This window comes from Grammomys surdaster, unplaced genomic scaffold, assembly GCF_004785775.1.
Source record: "Grammomys surdaster isolate TR1022 unplaced genomic scaffold, NIH_TR_1.0 126187, whole genome shotgun sequence".
NCBI lineage: Eukaryota > Metazoa > Chordata > Mammalia > Rodentia > Muridae > Grammomys > Grammomys surdaster.
Window position 1 is genome coordinate 3225858 of NW_021620993.1, and position 23459 is coordinate 3249316.

Consider the following 23459-nt stretch of genomic DNA (forward strand, 5'->3'; position numbering starts at 1 on the left):
TTTCTTTCTTTCTTTCTTTCTTTCTTTCTTTCTTTCTTTCTTTCTTTCTTTCGGTCGTTCGAGACAGGGTTTCTCTGTGTAGCCCTGGCTGTCCTGGAACTCACTCTGTAGACCAGGCTGGCCTCGAACTCAGAAATCCACCTGCCTCTGCCTCCCAAGTGCTGGGATTAAAGGCAAGTGCCACCACTACCTGGCTTTGACTGTTTTTTAAACTCTGGGATTTATTTAAGAATTGGAAATGTATTCCTTTTGGAACCTGGACGACTTGTGGTCTTCAGTAGTAACAAGGTGCCTGTCTCCTGCACCTGGTGGTAAGCTGACCGTCTTCTGTCTCACACAGAGCTCTGGGATCGAGACTTTAGTAGAGGAGCTCTGCTGCAGACTGAAAGACCTACAGAGCGAGCAAGGTGAGCATGCTGGGCAGCCAGAGCCCTGCAGGGTCCTTCTCAGTGTGGACTATGTCACCAAGCCAGTATTCCTCATCACCCTCAGCTCTGCAAGAGGCTTCAGTGAAGTCCTTAGTGGCCACATGGGAAATTCCTGCTCCAGAGGAGGCCTGTAATCCACGGTATCTTCTCAGGCTTCACTCCAGTTTTTTGGGTAGACCAACTTGCCAGGCGTTTTCAGTCAGGTTCCTAAGTGCTCTGCAGGAACTCAGGAACTCTAAACCCTGTTCCTCTCCTTGTCAAGGTCATTGTGCAGCATACACTATTGAAGCCTTCTGTTAAGGGCCACCCTTATTTTTAATTTAAGGCAGTATCCTGGGCCAAGTTTAGTGGATGCCCTTTGTTTCTGTTGGTGCTAAAGCACAGAATGTGCTTACCTACATGTTATGTCACAGATCTGACTGTAATGAGGAGTTTTCTTTACAGATTAGCAGATTAGTATTAATCAAAATGAGTCAATAAAAAGTCCATGAGTCAGAATTTTGTGAGAAAATATTTTTGGAGTCTGAGTAGATGTTCACTCCTTCTGGTCTAATTAATAAGTGCACAGGGAACATCAGGCTCTCAGCTGAGACCCTCCACAGTGTCGAGTCGTGATGAGATAGAGGACTCTCACTCAGCCTGCACCTGGTGAATATGTAGGTTAGCCAGAGAGGGCTGTCTGCACACTCAGTAGGTCAGTGCTTAGGAAAGACACACCCCTGCATGGAGTTCTCTCTGTAAGTCACAAAAGCCTGTGTCATCTGATGAAAATTACTTGACAAATGTTTTAAAGTTCAGTGTTTATTAACTGGATATACGTTAACTTTTTCTGAATTTTTGTCTTATAACAGAAGAGAAGATTCACAAAAAGTTAGAGGGTTCTCCTTCTCCAGAGGCAGAATTGTCCCCTACAGCAAAGGATCAAGTGGAAATGTATGTAAAATTATACTCAGTCTGAAGTAATTATTGTTAAAATCAGTCTCGTTACCACCAGCCACATGGTTTCCATTTCTATCATCTGTATGGTTTCTTAGTTCAGAAAACACATGAATACTTGGGTGCTTCATTCGTAGTGAGAGTGTAAAAGCGAGTGGAAGGGTCTAATTGTCCTAGTGTGTCTGCAGTCAGTGTGTGATGTGAAGGAAGCAGGACGGCTGCTGTTTACTACAGCACTTGCAGCATGTTTGGAGCTGACACAGAGTCTGTGAGACAGCTGTGAGAGGCCATGATCATCCTGTACACAGATGTGAGAACTGATTTACAGTACCCCTCAGAGGACCTGACCAGACTTGTTCCCTGTGTCTTTGGTTCATCTGTTGTGAGTGATTAATATTAAAATCATCTCTACTATAAACAGACTTCCTTGCTATACATTTTATTTTAATCTTCTGAATCTCTAATCAAGAAAAAAATTGCATTCATTTGGTTATATTGTAAGTGACATTCTCGGAGATTAGGAACAGAGTTAAAAAGTACAAAACAGCACATTGATCAGTTTAATATTAATTACATGTGGAAGTGATAATATAATTCTAATAAGTTATTAGAATTAATTTCATCTCTTTCTTCTTAGACTTCTAATAGGACTTCTAGGATGTTGAAAATTATGTATGGGATTAGAGAGATGATTCAGCAGTTAAGAGAACTTGCTACTCTTCCAGGGAACCTGAGTTCAGTTTCTAGCACCCGTGTCAAGTGGCTCATAACCACTTATCACTCCAGCTCCAGGGAATTCATTTCTTCTGGCCTTCTTGGCTAATCTCGTGCACACACACACACACACACACACACACACACACAAATAAAATTAATTTTTAAAGAGAAAATTATCTACAAAGCTTTTAATAATTTGTACTCTACAGCCTTAATATAGATAGACACATTCAACACCTTTGGAAAATAGCCTTTGCCTCTTAGTGTGTGGCCTTAATGTTGTGTCTGGACAAGCATACCCTCAAGAGGCAGTATGGCTTTAGATATCCTTTGGAGTTCTATTCTGCTCTCAAATTGCTATTTTTTTTTCTAGCAAGTCTCTTTCTCTGGTCTTCTAAGCATGTTTAGGGGATTATGGTCCAATCAGGCTTCCATCCTGGAGCATAGCATGTGTGTAGGTCTCACCCCTCACAGTGTTCACTACACCAACTGTGATCCCTGTCTCTGATTGCACCAGCATCCTCACTTAGGACCAATTGAATATAATGATCCCTACCCCCTCCCATTCCTGAGCACCTGCATAAATGCTAAGCTCCATGCTGTTGCCCTGATAACAAAGCAGGAACGAGGACATGGAATGGGTGATGGCCTGACTCATTTTTTGTCCTTTACTCCTGCTTGTGAGGTGGACTCTTCTTACTCCTGCTTGGAGCCACTGCAAGGTTATGGAACGGCCTAAGGGTACCTAGAAAGTAAGCACAGAGAAGGCTCAGACTTGGGGAGATGGTCAGAGCTGTGTTCCTGAGTCAGCCGCTGAGCAGCCTTCAGGACCACTCATTCCCACTGTTCACAACTGGGAGGTTCTTATGTGCTCACTGTTTTAGAGGGAGGAAAAGGGCGAAAATATCAAATAGTAAGCTTAATGTCACAAGCATTGTATGTGACCAAGATGATGAGATTCAAGTTCAGACATTTCCTATTAGCCCAGTACATTCTTCCTGTTACATTGTTTTTGTCATTTCTTCCTAGGTAAAGTTGAAGCTTGATGACAAATCTTACGTATTTTCATAGTATTTGCATAGTGCCTCTCACAGTCCAAGCAGTGCTGAAGTGCTTGGTGTGTGGGTCTAATTTTAATGCACAGCACAGTTTACTGTTTGGTAATTCATTTTCAAATTAATCGCTTTCTTAATGGTGTGAATGCTGACACCAGCGAGCTGAAGTGCTGCCTCTCAGGTTGGCGTCGCTGTCTTTGTGTAGGTGGTGACTGTAAAATGTGGCTTGCTTTTGAACTCTTCCTCTGTTTTGCAGGTACTATGAAGCATTTCCACCACTTTCTGAGAAACCTGTTTGCCTGCAAGAGATCATGACCGTGTGGAACAAGTCCAAACCCTGTTCTTACTCTAGCTCCTCTTCATCATCCACAGCCCCACCAGCAAGCACAGATACATCTTCTCCAAAGGACTGCAATAGTGAGAGTGAAGCCATCAGAGAAAGAAGCAGTGCCGCCTCAATCCCCAAGCATGAGAAAGCCCAAAGCAGGAGCAGACACGAGGAGAACAAGTTGAGCAACAGCACCATTGAAGAAAAGCCTGCCTTGTACAAAAAGCAGATCCGACACAAACCTGAAGGGAAGATTCGCCCTCGCTCATGGTCATCCGGCTCTAGTGAAGCAGGCTCAAGTTCAAGTGGTAATCAGGGAGAATTAAAAGCATCCATGAAGTATGTTAAGGTCAGACACAAGGCACGAGAAATTCGAAACAAAAAGGGGCGGAATGGGCAAAGCAGGCAGTCCCTGAAGCATTGTGGGAAGTCAGAGAGAGGAGTCCATGCAGGCAGCGGAGGCAGCAGCAGCAGCAGCAGCAGCAGCAGCAGCAGCAATGGGTCCATCAGGCAGCTGTGCAAGCGGGGTAAAAGACCAGCAAAGGAGACAGGAAGGAGTGACTCTGGGAACACTGCAGTGAAAGACCTGTATGTGGAGAGCAGAAACAACAAAGAGTACAAGGAAGAGCCACTGTGGTACACAGAGCCCATTGCTGAGTATTTTGTTCCTTTGAGTAGAAAAAGCAAACTAGAAACCACATACCGAAACAGGGAAGATACAAGTGCTCTGACAGCAGAGGCCGTGGAAGACTTGTCTGACTCTGTGCGTGGTCTGTGTATCAACAACAGTAATATCCATAGAACATACCTCGCAGCAGGTACTTTCATTGATGGTCATTTTGTAGAAATGCCTGCAGTTATAAACGAGGATATTGACCTCGCTGGGACCTCATTATGTTCTCTACCAGAGGACAATAAATATCTGGATGATATTCATCTATCAGAACTAACACACTTCTATGAAGTGGATATTGATCAATCCATGTTGGATCCTGGTGCCTCAGAAACAATGCAAGGAGAAAGTCGGATTTTGAATATGATTCGACAAAAAAGCAAGGAGAATACAGATTTTGAGGCAGAATGTTGCATAGTGTTAGATGGTATGGAGTTGCAAGGGGAACGTGCAATATGGACAGATTCTACCAGCTCTGTGGGTGCTGAGGGCTTCTTCTTGCAAGACCTTGGCAATCTGGCTCAGTTTTGGGAGTGTTGTTCATCTAGTTCTGGTGATGCTGATGGAGAGAGTTTTGGAGGAGACTCTCCAGTTAGACTCTCTCCTATCTTGGACAGCACGATACTCAGTTCACACATGCTTGCTGGCAATCAAGAACCCTTTTCCAATATTAATGAAGGATCTGGTATAAACTCTTGTTTTTCAGTATTTGAAGTGCAATGCAGTAATTCTGTTTTACCGTTTTCTTTTGAAACCCTCAACTTGGGAAGTGAACATACAGATTCTAGTACTAATATGCTGGGGAAAACACAGTCTAGATTGCTAATATGGACCAAAAATAGTGCCTTTGAAGAAAATGAACACTGTTCTAATCTTTCAACAAGAACTTGTAGTCCGTGGTCCCATTCAGAAGAAGCACGCTCGGACAACGAGACGCTAAACATTCAGTTTGAAGAGTCAACACAGTTTACTGCGGACGATATTAATTATGTGGTTCCCAGAGTCTCGTCAGATTTTGTAGATGAAGAACTTCTAGATTTTTTGCAGGATGAAACTCGCCAGCAAAACAGTAGAACTTTAGGAGAAATTCCTACATTAGTTTTCAAAAAAAGATCTAAGCTAGAATCTGTATGTGGTATTCAGCTAGAACAAAAGGCAGAAAGCAAGAACTTTGAAACTACACAAGCATGTAGTGAAAGCAGTCCACATGGAGATGGCTACAGCTCAGGGGTTATTAAAGACATTTGGACAAAGATGGTAGATAGGAGTTCTGTGGCTGCAGTAGAAACAGAGAGAACTGGGGAGGAGTTGTTTTCCACAGATGTAAATAACTACTGCTGCTGTTTGGACACTGAGGCTAAGATGGAAGCCCTTCAAGAGCCTAGTAGGGCTGTGCAGAGATCAGAGTATCATCTCTGGGAGGGACAAAAGGAGAACGTGGAGAAAAGAGCTTTTGTTTCTAGGGAGCTGTCCAAGGTAGATGGTGGTGATTATACTACACCTTCTAAACCTTGGGATGTGGCCCAAGATAAAGAGAACACATTCATTCTTGGAGGAGTTTATGGAGAGCTCAAAACATTCAACAGTGATGGGGAGTGGGCAGTTGTACCACCTGGTCACACAAAAGGGAGCTTGCTACAGTGTGCAGCCTCTGATGTGGTGACGATCGCTGGTACAGATGTCTTTATGACCCCTGGTAACAGCTTTGCTCCTGGTCACAGGCAGCTCTGGAAGCCCTTCGTGTCATTTGAACAGAATGACATGCCGAAGAGCGGGGAAAATGGATTAAACAAGGGGTTTTCTTTTATCTTCCATGAAGACTTGCTAGGAGCCTGCAGTAACTTTCAAGTTGAAGATCCTGGGCTTGAATACTCATTCTCTTCCTTTGACCTAAGCAACCCCTTCTCACAAGTTCTCCACGTAGAGTGCTCATTTGAACCAGAAGGAATTGCATCTTTTAGCCCCAGTTTCAAGCCGAAATCAATCCTCTGCTCTGATTCAGACAGTGAGGTTTTTCACCCCAGAATATGTGGTGTCGACAGGACACAGTACAGGGCTATTCGAATCTCTCCCCGGACTCACTTTCGCCCAATTTCTGCATCTGAGCTATCCCCTGGAGGAGGAAGTGAGTCAGAATTCGAATCTGAAAAAGATGAAGCAAATATTCCCATTCCTTCTCAAGTTGATGTATTTGAAGACCCACAAGCAGATCTCAAGCCTTTAGAAGAAGATGCAGAGAAAGAAGGTCACTACTATGGAAAGTTAGAGCTGGAGTCTGGGAAGTTCCTGCCCAGGTTAAAAAAATCTGGAATGGAGAAAAGTGCTCAGACATCACTGGATTCCCAGGAGGAGGCAGCTGGGATTCTGCCAGTAGGAAAACAGAGTCAGTGTTTAGAATGTAACTTTAATGAATCTCTGGAAATAAATTTAGAAAGCTCAGCAGCAAACTGTAAGATAATGACACAATGTGAAGAGGAAATGAATGATTTTTGCAGTTGCAAAGCAGGTTGTCAGTTCCCTGCTTGTGAAGATAATCCAGTTTCTTCAGGACAACTGGAAGAGGTATGTATCAGTATTGAATAAGGGATTCAATCAGACACTAACAAAAGGCAGCCTTATCAGACAAGAAAAGTGGGGCTGAATTACTGGGAAATTAATTAAAAAATTTTAGAACTTAAAGTTCTTAGTTTACATTTAAGGACTTAAAATGGATTTGCTATTTATAGATTAGCAGTAGATAATTGACTGCATGGAAAAAGACACACTAACTCGAGGGGTGTGAAGTCTTATGTAACATGCGTGCAGTGTGAATAAAGCATAAGCCTGTGTGTAAACATTTATCTTTCAAAGTTGGGGCCAGAAGGTCGCTGTGAGCGGAGGATGGTGATCAGTTTTATTATAGTTGTGTATCCCATGTAAAATGTTTTAAATCTGGACACCGTTCTCTGAAGTGTGTTGTGGTTCATGTATGAAGGGACCAAGTGAAAGGAAATGTCCTCTTGGTGCTCAGTGAGAAGGGGCTCTGGGTGGGGAGTTTTGTGTGGAACTGCTAGGTGATGTTAGTGTCAGCAGTTTTGTTAATGGAGTCATCATTTCCCTTGAGTGTCTTTCTAGGAAGTCCCTTGAAGTGAAATTGACTGAACGGTACCAGAACGGACACAGCAATAAGCTGTTCCATAGAAAAAAGTAGAGCTGCCTGCCCACTGTATTTGATGATTAGTTGACATAGCAGTGCCTGGCTTTTTTCCAGAAGCAGGTTGTTAAACAGTGTTGGAGACAGTCTCAAGTCATAACCACCTGATGCAGATGGATATGTGTTGTCCTTCCTCTCATCTGCCCTGCTTACTGGCTCCCACCCATTCTGTGAGGCCCTCAGATCTACCTCCTTCACGATACCTCCCTAAATCCTGTTCAGTCCTCATCCCACTTCATATCAGAATTAATTCTCCCTTTTCTTAATTTACCTGCACTCTCAGCCTCTTTTTGTAATTGCATTTTCTGTCTCATGATTTTTTTGCCTTTTGCTTTTTTCTTTTGGGGAGGAGGGTGGTATGTGGCTATTGGCTTCTATAGCTGGGCATTGTGCACTGACTCACTGGAGGCAGAGCGCCTAGAAGTACGACTGCTTGCCTTTGGATGGTTGCAAAAGCCTTGGGAACTTGAGGAGTGCTGCTCTAGTTGGCATGCTCCTTGGTCTATAACAGGCCAAGTTTAACCCCGTTGAATCCATGAAATCTGAACTGTTAAGGAAAACCCAGCAATGTTGTTAGCCTTTATGTGTTGTTGTGTTGCCCCCATTTTCCTCCTTAAATGTTCCTTTATGTACTTTGTATTTCACCTGGTTCCAGATTGGGAAGAAAGAAAATGAGGAAAGAAGCAAGATTCTACCTACTACTACCATATTCCTTCGCTTTCTAGTATGTTGATGTATTTATGTGTTCTCAGATTTGGGATTTTTTTTTTTTTTTTTGAGAGGTCTAGCTTGCTGCAGACTTGTGGGGACATCTTGAGAGTATGGGTGCTATCATGTTGTCAGTATCACTGCAGGTTGGAGCTCACTTCATAGGCTGGCTTGAGGAACAGAGTTGAGAGTGGCTTGAAGGAACAGTTTGGGATGAGACTGAGGCTAGGACCTGTGTCTGTCTACCCATTGTAATTCCCAGGACAGTTATGAGGAGTTCCTAAGACTGGCTCCACTTAGGCAAAGGCCTTCTGGTTCAGCGCAAGAGAATGAAAAGAGGATTTTCCTTAGAATTAGCATTTAGGACCTTGGAAGGAATAGGGTTTACTTAAAAGTTGAGTCAAATTGAGCAGACGTTTGGATGCCTGTTATGTGCCTGTCACCTTAATGCATGGGGTGTCTTCCTTGTCTATAAGAGGTTCAGTCTAGGCAAGAAGCCGAGTTTGTGAATCTCATATCTCATCTAAAATGGGCTGTTTATATAAAGTTACAGGAGGGCATACTCACAGTGATGGCTACTCCCACTAGCCCTCGCTAGTACTAGGTGTGGTAAGCCCCTCTAAAAGTATTCTCTACATAGTATATTTCCCTTTTACCTGAAATGGCCCTTATTGTAATCACCCTTGCCTTTTATTTCTCATATACTATTCCCTGTAAGGTTTCATCACAGTTTACTTGACAGGTTCCTTATCTTTTAGGACATGAGGGCCAGTGTCATTGTGGGTGATGTGATAGGTGGAGCAGTTCAAATAAGCCCTGGAGCCTGTGGGAACCTCACCAGTCTAATCCCAGGGTGTGGACACTGCAGGTGTATTGAACACACCTGGACACATAGGGGCAGAAGGAGGCAGGCCATTCGAGGAGAAGGCAGGTAGAGAACCTGAGCTGCAGAGGTGTGTTGGTTGGGTACTGAAAACAGCTCATCCAGTTATAGCTAAAGGCAAAAACTAGCACAGAGAGCACACCCCATATGTCTCTTTTGCATGGAAATAATGGCATGGGTGTCCTCTTCTCTTGGGCTTTTAATTGCCTGCTAATGCCAAGCTGTTTGAATCTAGAAAGCCAGATTCTTAGTCCCTATCTTTAAGGACTTTACAGTCCTGTTCAAGAGATAAGCTCATTTTATCCCAGGAGTATTACACTGTGAAGGTCAGCAACTCTGGAGGTTGGAGTGGCAGCAAAGATCATTCTGGCTTGTGGCACACATCCTTCTGTACCGGTTTGTCAGTATTGTCCTACCAGACAGCCACAGAGACTGATTTCCTCACCTGACAGCTAGGAATGTTCAAAAAGAGACTGACCCTGTCCCACAGTGAGGATCAGACAGCACTCTCCTGGCTCTGTGCCTCTTATCTACAGTAAGAGAGGTCTACAGAACACTTTCCCTGCCATTTGTGACCCAATGATGAAGAATGACCTAATGAAGAAAGACTGGTAGGAAAGGGGCACTGGACCCCAATGAAAGGAAACCTCAGCACCTTCCTTTTCAGCAGAAGTAGACTATTTAGTGGGAAGGTGAACTATGGAGTCTTTATCCCTTGACTGCCAGCTTCTGAAGAACTTCCAAAAATTGCTAAAAACATCTGTGGTCAGTCTTTTTGGATGTAGTCTGTGCCTTCCCCTCCCTTTTCATTGTCCTGGTCATTGCATGTATGGAGTGTCCTCTACCCAGTGCTGTTGCAGGTGCTGGAATCACCAGCTATGAGACTGTGTGGAGTTTTCCTGCAGGCTTGGGGCTAACAGCAAACATGCTAGGTTAATTCTGGGTGAGGATATAAGCATCATTTGAAGAAAGGCAGAGCACTGGATGAGAGACTGGGTGAATGGAAAGTGCTGGAAGCAGCTTGCTCTGTTAAGGAGCCAGGCAGGCTTTCTCCCGGAGCTCCCTTTGAGTATGTACCTGAGTAGGAGCAGCTTCTGTGGGTGGTACAGCTCTGTTCTGCCTTTTCCCAGTTCTTTCTGTTCTTCTGTTGTGTCCCATCCCCTGGCTCCATCTCAGGCTGGCCTTGAACTCACTGTGTAACTAAGGGGTAACATTGAGCTTGTGATCCTCCTGCCTCTCCTTCTCAGTATTCTTTATATTCATTGAGTTAAAACATTGAATAGCCTCAGATGAGTGAACTGTTGTGGAGTTTGCTGTGCTCCCCAAAAGCTAGGAATAACTGAGTGGAGAGGTGTCATGAAATGGTGCGTGCTTGTAGAATATGGATGGTTGCTGTAATATGAAGGAGAAGATAGTAAGTCTTAGCTGTAGAAATTGGCACCCAAACGGGGGACTCGGAAAAGACTCCTCAAATAATGCAGACTCAGGCAAGAGCCACAGCAGGGTGAAGAGTGGACTTGATGTGCTCTGAAATCAGAGGCATCCTGGGAGTCAGACCCTGTAGTTTGTAGACAAAGGGCTGTGCCTAGAGATGCCAGTAACAGTCTTGTCCTTAAGCTTCCAGGGCTCTCCCATCTGGCCACATCTGGTGTGTACCTGGCTCCCGGGTGGTGTTTTGACTGGTCAAACCTGTTTCCCTCAGCACACCTGTCCTTGATTGACTCTGTGTCTCTTTCATTTCACAAGGGGATTAGAAAATACTAAGTAGCACAGATAAGAACTCAGCAACCTGCTGCCTCCTGTCTCTTCAGAAGTAATATGTGGTAATAGAGATATCTCTGACCCCTCTCCCTTGCTGCCCTAAGTAGTACCAGCTCATATCCCAGAGTACAGAAGGCCTTCACATGTTGCAAATTGGTATCAGGTCCTGGTACCCACTTTTACTGCAGACCTTGTACATCGCTGGCTTCATTTGCATTTGGCTCAGCCTTCAGAGGCCCTTGGGAAGTACTTGTGTTGTTACAGTAGACCATACAGGATAAGAAAGGTTAATTGACTACTCTGGGCAGACAGAACAATTTTCTCTCAGTTCTAAATCTGGAACTATTCCTGAAAAGACATATTAAATAAAAATAAAGGTTTAAAATATATATCCCATTTAATTCCCAATATATCCCCATGTAATTCTTAAAAACTTACAGATAATGGAGTTTTAGACCCATAAAATAATTTATAGTTCAAACCACAACAAATCCCCTTTAGAAAATAAATGGTTGTTTGCTCTTGAAACAGTTTGGATTTTGAACTTGAACAAATGGTGTCATGGAATTGTACACAGTTGACAGGCTTTCTGGCAAGAGCACAGCATAAGGACTCAGGAAGTACAGAGATGGAGAGCCCAGGCTTTACCCTGGGGAGCTGGTGGCAGGCGTTTCAGGCCCAGTGAAGGAGGAGGCCACCACCAGCATACCAGGATACATTTGTCAACAAAAGTTGCCTGTGAGGTTCATGACCACCACTCCAAGGACCTTGTTGATCACCAGTGACAGCTTCTGGTAACCTGTTCTCACTGTCTAGGAGGAAGAGCAGGGTCTGAGCAGCCTTAAACATTCTACTTGGAAGGGTGGAACCTGTCTCTCCACTGCACCTCAGACTTAAGCCTGAGGTCACCTGTTGCACTTCAGTAGTCTAGGAGAATTTCTTGTCTGCTGTTTTAGGCCTTGTAAGAGATTTTTGTTCCATTTGGAGTTGAAGTACTTCTTAAGAACATTTCCATTTTTTTAAGAGTAAGGCCTTTTTCCTTTGCCTTATCCTGAACAATAAAAAACTTTAAATAGATTTGTTTTTAAACTCACCAACCTAAAGGCACTAGGTATGTAGTGTTTCAGTAATTCTTAAAATTGTCTGTTTGTCCTGAAGGTTTATAAACATGCTCTGTGTTTGACTTCATCTAAACAGTTTCCTGTACTGAACACTGATGTGCAAGAAATAACAAGAAATCAAGAAAAGCAGAGCTGGTGGGAAAAAGCTTTGTACTCTCCCCTCTTCCCCACAACAGAGTGTGAAGGTAAGGAGCCTGGGCATCTTTATTTTGTTTAGATGTCTAATTCTCTAAGAGCAGCAGGTTCTTTGGATGTGGACACAGTCCAGGAAACGCCAAAAACATTCCTGTGGCCAGCGCTGTGTTAGACCCTAGGGTCACCTAGGTGACTGCAAACTGGACCCTGCTCTTAAACCTAACTATAGCCTGGTGGAAGGGTTTAGAAATTCATTAGAAGCATAAATGGTATGGACCTTTGGCTGGCCCATTAAAGATGAGTCAGAAAGGCTGATGGGAAGGAGCCTACAGGTATGAGAACCTGGCTTCTGGCTCCAGTTTGGTGTGCATTGAGGGGGGTGTCTGTGGGAAGGACTTGTTTGCAGGGTTGGGTCAGTGTGTGCTGGAAGACTTGTAGCAACAACAGAGACAAAATTTTAGCTGCTGAGTTAGGTAATGGGAACAGGATGGGGAGATTTTGTAGTGGTTACACCTGCCCTGAAACTGCGTGTGAGCAGCAAGAGGGAGTGAGGCTCTAGAGCAGTAATTCTCAGTCTGTGAGCTAGGAAGTACAATGAAATCATTTTATGTTTGGGGTCACCACAATATGAGGAACCGTATTAAAGGGTGGCAGCATTGGGAAGGCTGAGAACCACTGAGCTAGAGAAAAGGGTGGTTCTGCTTTGCCAAGGAAGATGCCAGGGCCATAGGAGTATAGACCCAACCTCCTAGTGATCTGTCTGTGAGCTGGATGAGTTTAAGACACAGGTACAGCTAACAGTACAAGTCAGAAATCCCCATAGCTGTGCCTAAGAAGCTCTTCTCCATAAAGAATAAGAAGAGGAATAGGTATATCACCATGTAGCAAAGAAGCTACTTTCTTGGAGATGATTTTTAGAAGCACTGTGTCAGTTTGGTTCACTTTGTCACACAGTAGTAGGAGCCCAGTTCCAACTCTCAGCTCTGTATCTTGGATATCCACTTTATTGGCAGGTGCCAGTGAATGGATGTCATGCTTTTGTACGTATATGTAAAATACTGTATAGGGAAGCTTAGTGGAGAAGGAATGGTAGCCAGTCTTCTGAATGACAGCTGTGAGTTTAATACCTGTGAAGTTCCCTCTCAGTGACAGTATGAAGTATTCTTTCTGTTGCCTCACATGGAGGTTATGCAAGAGGATAACTAGCTACTCACTCCCTCGAAAGGACTAGACATTCCTGAAGCTTCTAGTATTAAAAATAGTTAGTAATCAACATGTGCTACTCTGGACACTGGCATCCCAAGGTCGAAAGACTATCTCCTTGATGAGTCTGGTGAGGAGGTAGGGTGTGTCCTGCTGAGAACCCTGCCCTAGGCACTTCTGTGTATATCTATATCTGTATCTATCTATATCTATATCTATATCTATATCTATATCTATATCTATATCTATATCTATATCTATATCTATATCTATCTCTATCTCTATCTCTATCTCTATCTCTATCTATATCTATATCTATATCTATATCTATATCTATATCTATATCTATCTATATCTATATCTATATCTATATATATCTCTATATATCTCTATATATCTCTATATATATCTATATATATCTATATATCTATATCTATATCTATATCTATCTATCTATCTATCTATCTATCTATCTATCTATCTATCTATCTATCTATATATATATATATATATATATATATATATATCTGATCACAGTGCTGCTCTGGGGATGTATAGACATGGTGGCTGCCTGTCCTGGATGTGTGTCTTCTCAGTGGGGCTGGAGGTAGGGTACAGACCAGCACAGCAGCTGGGATTAGAGGAGTGGTGTGGGGCAGAGCATAGGTAGCACAGTACAGGCGTGTGGTAGGGACAAGGCTGGCTAGGGTAGAGACTACAGAGAGCATGGTAGTGTTCTCCAGGGCTTGCCCTTGGGCTGTGTTGTGCTTTGGAGGCTCAGTTGCTATTGGCATGCATTATTCAGGCTGTGTGGAGTGAGCCCTTTTGGGAGCAGCATAGACTGTGGTCGGGGAGCAAGGCTGAGCCAGAACTGAGTGCCTCTCTGCATAACTGCTGAGCTTCTCTATGCTCTGTTGACTGTATTTGTAAAAGGAAGCCATCCCTATTGGGATGACTGTAAGGAATAAAGATGCCTCTTCAGCAGGCAAGGTGTCTGTAACTGGAACCCACATACAGTGATTGCTCAACAAACTGTAGCTGTCACTAGGAGCATTAACAAGACATGTGGGATGAGCTCATTATGATTTGTAGCCAAACCCCTGCATGGAGGTATGAAGATGGATATAGCATTTCTGAAGCAGAGAAGAGCCACCTTCCCTTCCACAGTCTCTCTTCTGGCCCCGCTGTGTGTGTATGGAATGAATGGGATGAAATGAGGCCCCTCCACCAGAGCTCAGTGGCCTCCCAGCCGCCCAGAACCCGTGCTCCAGGTTGGTGGCTATAGAAGATGTTGCTATACCTGTGCACTTCTCACATAGCACCTCCTTGAAGATGATGGTGTTGCTTCTGTTTTAAAGAGGTTGGGTATGTGGCTTGGAGCGTCATGTCACAAATAAGAAGCAAAGCCTGGCATCTACTATGGGCTTTGTCATTCCAAGCCAGGATTATTCAAGTAATGCCCAGGACTGATAGGTTATGAAGAATATCCACATGGCAAGCAAAGTCTATACTTGGTGCCCAGGAGTATTTAGCACTCATTAAGGCTGGCCTTGTCTTCTGTGACTCTGGCACACAGGAGCCATGATGTCTGTTGACAACTGTGGTGTGGTATAACTCCATCGAGCAGGGATGCTAAGGGATCAGCATTTCTGAGCTCTTGTCAGAGCCAGGTCTGAACTAGCTTGGTTGGAGTCTCGATCCTTCTCCAATTCTATCACAGCTATCTTCTTAATGGGTCAGTGGACAAGAGGCTAGGCTAAACTAAGACTAGGTTCAGCACAGGGGCTGTGCTCAGGAATCAGCTGGAAGCTTCTCAGAAGGACTGATGGTCAGTCTTCTAAGGCCTAGGTTTCTCCAAGTTCCTTAGGTGGCTAAATAATATAGTGCATAGATGAAACACAGGTGAAGCTGCTGCTGGATTAGAGTCCTCCAACTCCAGTCTACATTGCCTTCTCATTCTGTGAGCCTTGGCTAACTGGACCATGAGCCTCCATGTGCACAGGTATTACAGACTGGTGGGCATGGTGTTGAGTCAGAACAGGCCAGCTGGTGACCTGCTTTGCTTTCTCATTGGGCTGCCTGTCTGGAACCCCTGCTCCTGTTCCATGAGCATATCTGTGGTGCATTGACCGTCTCCTTCCACTTGACACACATTCTTGAGAGCATGGGTCTCACTGGTCTTTATCCTTGTGTCCCAGGACCATTACATCATAGATCTGTGTATATATTTGTTGAATTGTTGAGATAGTGTTTTATAGTAGAATATGCTTATGCTGGCCTGGTTTTTATTATTCATTACATACTTGTGGCTGAAGTTTTCAGTTAATGTTGTGTTTTCTCATACACTCCAGACCAGCTGTGCTTTCAATGACAACATAAACCTCCAGAGGGCGGGCCTAGCTTTTCGGTGAGGTGAAACAAGGGTGTGTGTTTCAACTGTCTTAATTGAATTTCCCCCTTTCCCTCTTTTCCCTTCTCCATTCAAAATGATTAAGAATGTTATACAAATGCCAAGGGAGAGAATGGTATAGAAGAATATCCAGATGCTAAAGAGACACCCAGTCGTGAAGAGCGTCTGTTAGATTTTAATAGGGTAAGTGGACTGTCCTCCTCCCTACCATTCTAGTCACAAACTTGAGGGTCTTGTGACCCACCCCCGGCCCGTGTCCCCAGATCCTGGGTGTTGCCTTTCTCCTCTTGGCCCTTTCTTTGGATCTGCTTCACCCTATCCCCAAATCCCAACCATTTGGCAGACCTTCATGAGCAACCCCTAATGTCTCCCTAGCTGGCACTACACTGCTGGCACAGGAGGTTTAAAATGCTGCACTAAGCCTGCTTCTTGTTTAGTCCTGGGACAGCATCTTCCTTCCTTCCAGTGTACTTTTCCAACCTGTGTGGGACAGACCCTGCCCTTTCTGTGCTCCTGTGCACTCTCTGAGAGTCCTACCATCCCAAACACTTCTGTCTCTGCAACATGCCTGTGAGCACCGTGAAGGCACATTCAAGACCTTGACCTACTTTTAGCTCAGTCTCAAGCCTTCCATTTAGGCAAGTTAAGACCAGTGAATTGAAGGAAACCTATTTTCTTCTCTGAATTATCAGTGTTAGCTCAAGCTGTGTAAGAATTTTCCAAAGCACCATATAGTGCTAGTCTCACTGGCTTACCAGTTTGTGTTAACATGTCCAAGTCCACGTATAAGGCCTCCCCATAGCCTTCCACCCTCCGGCTGTCTCCTCTTCACCTGTCCCTTCCTCTCACCTCTGCCCACAGTGTGTCTGCCAGCTTGTCAGTCTATCTCACTTCCACTTTCCATCCATTTCTTTACTCCTAAACAGCAGCCACAGCCTTTCTTGTCCTTGCTTTAGCTTGTCCTTGACAATTATCGACATTATGCAAGACAGTGACCTAAAAACACCCCTGTGCACTAAGCATTCTTGTCATACTCATCCATTTGCAGTGTATAAAGTGGAGGTATCTGGAGATGGAGCATAGGGCTGCGTACCCCGATGACTGGCTGAGGGACCCATGCTACTATGCTGTGAACTTGGAAGAGATTCAGACTCTCTCCATGCCTGGAAGCCTCGTGTGCTTTGCTCTCACATAGCTTTTCTGTGTTTCCACCTTGAGCTCAAAATCAGGGACTGTGATGGGGTGATGCTAGTGGTGGATACTGTGATGCACTGGGAAATATTGTTAGTTGCTCTAACTGGTGAAAGGGTTTACCATTGCCATTGAGTGTCTTTGGGGCTCCAGGTGCCAGCCTTCCTATAAACACAACAAGAAGATGCTCTATGCCACCACACCTGGTGATACTGGCACTGCTGTGCAGAGCACCCACATTTGCTCAGGAGTGCCACCTTCTGGAATGCTTTGCCCCTGTCCAGAATTCCCATTAACCAGTATCCTCATGTCTACAGTCTGAAGCTTTATTCTTTGGTTTGTTTGTCTGCTGGAACTGTGAGCCCCTGTGCATGACCATGTCTGTCTACCCATGGGAGCCTGTGTGAAGCTTTGGGCTACCCTGAACCAGGTGCTCAAAGACTTGCTGAGAGTTAAGGAGTCCCTTTGTCCTACCCTATTGTGTCCACATAGATTCTTGTGACTAGATGTGCAGAATTAGGATTGTGCCCTTCAAGGGCAAAGAAGAGGTTCTCTCTGAAACAGTGTGACTTTACATCCTTGTAGCTTTCTATAGGAGATATCAGTGATTGCTATTTCATCTCTGTCTATGAATAGAATAAGCATGAGGGGTTGTGATTTTTGATGTATTGAAAATTGTTTCTTGAATTGTAGGTGTCTTCTGTTTATGAAGCAAGATGCACAGGAGAGAGAGGTTCTGAGACAAAACCAAATGGCCTCCACAGGAAGCTGTGTTCCAGCACCAGCTCTGACACGGGCGACACGGGTGACACAGGCTCCGAAGCCGGCGGAGAGTGGGTGGGCCCCAGCCAAGAGGAGCTCTTCTCCCGAACACATCTCTGACCCTGCAGAGTAGTACCAGTCACTGAAAATGCTGTGATGGGAAATTGCCTTCTGTGAGGCCTGTTAGTCTAAAACAGCAACTTAGGTTTCTTCTTCAATTAACTGATCCACATCAGTGATTACCTTTCTCTTCTTGCTTATTTTAGCGTTGAGGACGGCTGTCCTGTTGAAGATTTGTTTCCAAGCTGTTAAGTTCTTGCTCTCTGAAGTAGACTAGACTGTGCTGTCCATGAGGAATGGGTGTGCATGTGCTTGTCCTAGTGCGTCCCGCTTCTGCATCGCAGCTGCAGGCCTCCCTCTGGCGGCTGTGTCGCCATCACCTTGTCAGTACTGTGGCGACAGCCGCCACCGTCCAGAGACTCTAGGTCTGTTCTCTGAGCCAGGACATCAGTCCTCCCCTGCAGTGGGTCAGGGCCTTGCTGAAGAAGGAGGGAAGCATGGTGACTCATCTGCAGGCTCACTCAGAAGATCATGGACGTTGCTGTAGGAACACAAGGGTGTGCTTTAGAGACTTACAGAATACTGTGCTTTCTCTTAGGATTCCCCTTAAGTACCATGGAAGTTACTGTGGCTTGTGACCTTCTTGCTAGCTGAAGAAGCCAAGGATTTGAGGCATGGGGTAGTGGATGGTGAGTTCTGCTGCTGCAGTGTGTCCATAGCCAGCACAGTGGGGTTCTCTGAGCTGCCTCTCCAGTGCATAGTTGAGGACCTTACTTGCAAATTATTATCTGGTGACTACACTGAACTAAAGTCTCCAAGTGAACTTAAAAACATTTGACATGCAGTGAGGCTACCTCTTACCCCAAAGAAGTCTTTGGCTGCTACAGCTAGCTGCTCTTGTGGCTGTGATGTAGTATAGCTTGTATCTCATTTTGTGTTTGAGAGGATGTTCTGGGCAAGTTCTGCTTGCGGTGGGCTGGGGTGGGTAGAGGAATTTCCCACATACCTGTGTGATGGCTGTTCTGATCATTGCCTCATGTGACTTGGTGAAGCAGGGAGGCAGCAGGCCTCACACAGCTGCATCTAAGCGTGCTGATCACCGTGGATCTCTCTCACAGCACTGCCAAGGTGCTAGTAGGGCCAATTGTGCAAAACCTAAACATCCAAAACTTTTCTCTTTTAACCAACTTGTTTTTAAAACACCTTGTCTGTGACATGAATTCAGCATGTCCAGAACATCAGCAGTGGCTTAGAGGTCTGAAGTAGTTGAACTGGCCTCACCAGTAAGTGGGGTAGCACTGGACATGCACGTGGCTTCTTAGCTGAGAGTGGAGCTGCCCCTCAGGCCTTGCTGGTAGTACTTGAGTTTGTTGCCTGTTTCTCAGGAACACAGGAAACACCATGGAGACTGTGCAGGCACTGTAGTTCTGTGCGTCCTCATTAGGGGAGCCTGGCTTGCTGGCTGGGGCATCTTGCCACCTTAGGGTTTGTTTTCATACAGCACATCTTCTGACACTTTACAGTGGCTTGTGTGTGCGTGTGTGCATGTGGAAGGTTTCATGTTGCTCTTATTTATTTACAGGTATCAGATAAGTTTTATGTATTTTTTTTCTTCTGGAGCTTCCTAAAGTTTGATTAACATCTGCACTGAAATATAACCTATCATCAAAGGCAAAAAGGATTGGAAGTTGTAAATTCCTAAAATCAATGCCATCACGATTACCCTAGAAATTGTTGCTATGACCAAATGGATTTCATACTCAGCCATGAGCTTGGGTGACCTGGACAGCCAATGTTCATCAGGAAAAGGCTCCAGGTGCAAAGACACCTACCTCCTCAGCTGTGGGGAGAGGCCCCCCAAAGGGGATATGGTGGGTCATCAAAGACGAAGGAATAACTAGAGTCTGTATTTGGTTTCTTTTTGTAGTTAAGTGGCTAAAGCTCAGAGGCTTTGGCACAGAATTAAAGTGTGGTTTTAGTTTCGTGAAGGGATGATCACAAAAAAGCATTAAAAAAAAGTTGGCAAACGCTGAAACGCACTGTGGTATGAAGCGCGTTGCATATCCGTAGCACTGAAGTATCAGCTCCATTCCTGGGCTGATTTTTTTTCCCCGTGGTTGTATTGTTCTGATTTCACGTACACCAGAGTAACTGATTTTTTTTTGTTTTGTTTTGTTTTCTTGTGGAGTTAACACCAAATAAAAATTTCAAAAATGTTTGTTGTTTTTATTTATCATAGCAATCTTTTATAAAGTGAATAAGCAGCCTCCTCTGAACTGAGAAGAACAAGAGAAAGCCAGATCCCCTCCTCCTGGGGACAGTTAGCCTCCCAGAGCTGGGAAAGCAAGTAGGTAGGGCCTGCTTGCCAGCCAGCTGGCCCCTATCCCCAACAGGTCCTTCCCTCCCCTGCTAGACAAGTCTTCCTCATTCTGTGAATGGAGTTCATTGTACACAGAGGTCAGCGGGATGGCTCAGTGGGAAAGGAACTTACTGTGCAGGCCTCAGAATGGAGTTTGATCCCCAGAATCCACGGAAAGGAGGAGAGAATGACCTACAAAGTTACCCTCTGACTTCTGAATGCATGCTTACCATGTACTGCACTCACACACATGTGTATGTACACAGTAACACATACACACCCATGTGTATACACAATAACAAACAACCAGTCAGTGTTTGAACAAGAGTGAAGGAAAACTTTATAGGTACTTGTAGGTGTCTTGTAGATACCTGTCTCTAGGTGCCCACAGGAGCACAGCCATGCCCTGCAGTCAGAACTGAAGCTTGACAGCCTGTTATCCAGCAAAGATGGAGCAGGGCCTCGTTGACAAGTAGTGCATTCCTTTTTGTCTCTTTGATCTTCGAGAGCTCCTGTAACCGACACTGAACTTCCAGTTCAGTTGCGCACTAAGGACATGACATTCTTCCTGGGTACCAACAGGCACATCCCATAAGGTGGCTAAGCCCCTTTCCCTATTGACTTGCCCTGAGCCCAGATGTGCCCACACACGGGTAGTGCTGACCACCCTCTCTGCTTTCTGTGGGGTTTCTTTGCAGACGGTCAGCTCAGGTGCTTCACGGATACTCTGCCTGCAAGAGCAGGGACAGTGCCGAGTAGCAGTTAGCCAGCCTTCACCTGTACCTGCCCTTGGGGTGTGGCCAGCCCAGCATTCAGAAAACATAAAAGCCTCCACCTCTTGTCTAAGCAGCCAGCCACTTCTGTGGCCACCAATGCTCTGACAGTGAGCATCACATAGTGGGTTCTAGACATGTGATAAGTGGCCAATTACAGTTCCCTGCAACCTGCTTCCACCCAGGAACCTGGGAAGAGAGCATGACCCAGACCTTGAAAGCTGCTCATTAGGTGCTTGCTCAGGTTGGCATTGTTGAAAGCACCAAGACCAGGAAGCCCTGCTGGCCCAGCACTGCCTTGCATGGTAGGCTCTTGAGTATTTTCAAAATAGTCACCTCACATGATCAGGCTGGTGGTCACTGACTGCTCTAGTGGCACTGATTGCACCAGCTGGTTCTGTGGCTCAGGGTTCTAGGTGTAAACATTCCACATGGCCAAGAAGACTGAGGCATGGTGTGGCTACTAGGTGCTTGTTCCAGGTCTTGTACCTGGCCTCTACAGTCCCAGTGGATTTGACAAGCCAAAACTGCCTCGTTCCAGTTCATGCAATGTGTGAGGAGTTTGGTCAGGCCCTGTGGGAAGAATTTGGTCAGCTCAAAGCCCTAACAGGTCATACTCAGTGGCTCCCCTGGTTGTCCCTAACTCTTGAGAGGTTGCTGTGCTGGAAGGGAGGGGTCAAGGACAACAGGAACCAGGTATGCACATCAGAGCCAGGCTAAGGAGCTCAGAGCACCATGCCATCGTGGAGAGTAAATGGCACAGTCTAGTACCTGGACCATAGTTCAGATACCACTTGGAGACCAAGGGGTGGGGAAGGCCTTATATCCCTACAGGCCCTGTCACAGATGGAGATGATAGCCCCTTCTAGAGTGTCTTGAAGGTTAGTTGAGAAACACCAAAGCTGCCAAGAATATTGGTCTTCAGGAGAAGCCAAAGACCAGGAGCCCATGTCATAGGGGTATGCTGTCCATTCTTCCCCTTTGTTGCCACCTAGAATGGCATGATGGAAAGGCCTCTGCCCTACTAGCTGCTCTCCCCCTCCCCCCACGCAGGAAGTTTGCCCTCACCTTGGCTGAGCCTAGCAGGCTCTGAAGCATTTCTTGTTCTTCCTATACTCCTTATCCTAGGAGGAATAATGTTCCTGTGTTGCACCCCATACTCCAACCAGTGCTCCACTGTAACCAGGTGCACAAAGCAGATTCACCTCATGCCCACCATTGTCCCCAGCAAGCTCCGAGACTGCAGAGAGCTGGCATGGCTAGCTAGAGTCTCAAGCACAGGGCTATGCTCCCTACCAGAGAATTTCAAGCTGGAAAGAATTTACCATTGCTGCCAGGGTACTGGGGTGTGGGTCTCCCTCAAGGGCTCAGAGAACCTTGCTGTATGCCTTGGAAACAGGTTTGTCCTCCAGGAGACCACAGGCTGGGAATGCAAGGGCAGCAGCCCAGGACTCCTGTTTGCTGAGAATATTCAGAAAGGGGAGTGCCAGCTGGCTTCATGGACAAATGAGCATCCTTCCTCTGTTGAGGACATGATGTTGAAAGAAACTGAGTCCTGCCACAGCCTTAGGCTGAACGACCAGTAGAGGGGAAGCTTCTATGGAGTGAGGAGCTGGGTCTGATTCTATAGCTCTACTCAGGGTCTGCTTTCCTTGATGCCAAATCATCACTAGATCATCCCACAGCAAGCTGCAAACCAATGCTAACCATCAGCTCCTTGAGCACTTAGACCCAAGGCTGCCTGGTGTGCAAGGTCTGGTCATGTGCACTCTCCCCAGTGTTCCTGCAGTAGCGTGCCAACTGCTGGGAAGGGCAGGGCCAGTTAAATGGTAATGGTGCAGCGGACACCCTCTGGAGCTGACCTCAGGGACACCCCTCCCCTTACCCAGAGAGTCTTTACCTGCAGGCAGCACTCTACTGCCTCATTACTGTGGTTCCCTGAGGCCTGGAATTTCTCAGAATCCAATCTTTTGAGTCCTGGATTTGCCTGACTTCAGTGGAGGTGGGGAGGGGCACAGGAAGAGAGTTGGAGTGGCCTCCTAAAATACTTTTGCATGCTCTCACAGGCCTCCAAGGTTGAGTAGGGATTTTAGCTCAGGCAGAGGAGGAAGAAAATGCACTGGGGGGGTCTTCTAAATCTGGGTTCTAAACAGCCCTAATGTGGCCCTTTAATACAGTTCTTCCTGTTGTGGTGATCCCCACCCATAAAATTATTTTGTTGCTACTTCACAAGTGTAATTTTGCTACCGTTACGATTCATAGTGTAAATATCTGATATGGAACCCCAAAGGGTTTCACAACCCACAGGTTGAGAACAACGGCTGGGTACCAGCTCCTTCCCCCAGGACCTGTGGAGGAGCAGCATAGATGCTTCTGTATCCCTCTCATTCATGGGGATATGAGGGGTTTCGAGGGAGGAATGAAGGGAATGTATCCCCCTAATTCAGAGCCCACAGGACTTAGCCACTTAGTTTACTTGGCTAGGCAGGGCCCAGCAGGCGGCAGTTTGCACCCCTACCAGCTGGTTTCACAGGTCCAGAGGGATTAGCTGAGGGTTTGTAGGTTCTCCACACTTCTGGTTTGCTCCATTCACTTGTTGAAAGTATTCTCTCAGCTGTCTGCTCCTATGCTCCTCCCAACCCTCACCATTATGCGCTCCTAGACCCTGAAGCTGAACTCTTTCTTAAATGGCTCTGGTCATGCTTCCACAGACGGAATTCAGAGAGAGGAGAGGGAAAAAGAAAGAGAGAGACAGCTGAGAGC

General features: G+C 45.5%; 1 protein-coding gene across 3 annotated transcripts in view; it reads left to right on the forward strand.

The window, feature by feature from the left end:
• Kiaa0232 (KIAA0232 ortholog) overlaps positions 1-19780 on the forward strand; it is a 65777-nt gene extending 45997 nt beyond the window's left edge. For 2 of the 3 annotated variants that reach the window (XM_028758101.1, XM_028758100.1), the window contains exons 4-9: positions 341-407; positions 1280-1361; positions 3393-6699; positions 11880-11988; positions 15637-15734; positions 17436-19780. In XM_028758101.1, the coding sequence (XP_028613934.1) occupies positions 341-407; positions 1280-1361; positions 3393-6699; positions 11880-11988; positions 15637-15734; positions 17436-17624 (3852 nt within the window). In that variant the 3' untranslated portion in view covers positions 17625-19780. The remainder of the gene's footprint in view (positions 1-340; positions 408-1279; positions 1362-3392; positions 6700-11879; positions 11989-15636; positions 15735-17435) is intronic. The other variant, XM_028758102.1, reaches the window with a different exon arrangement.
• The last annotated feature ends 3679 nt before the right edge of the window (positions 19781-23459 follow it).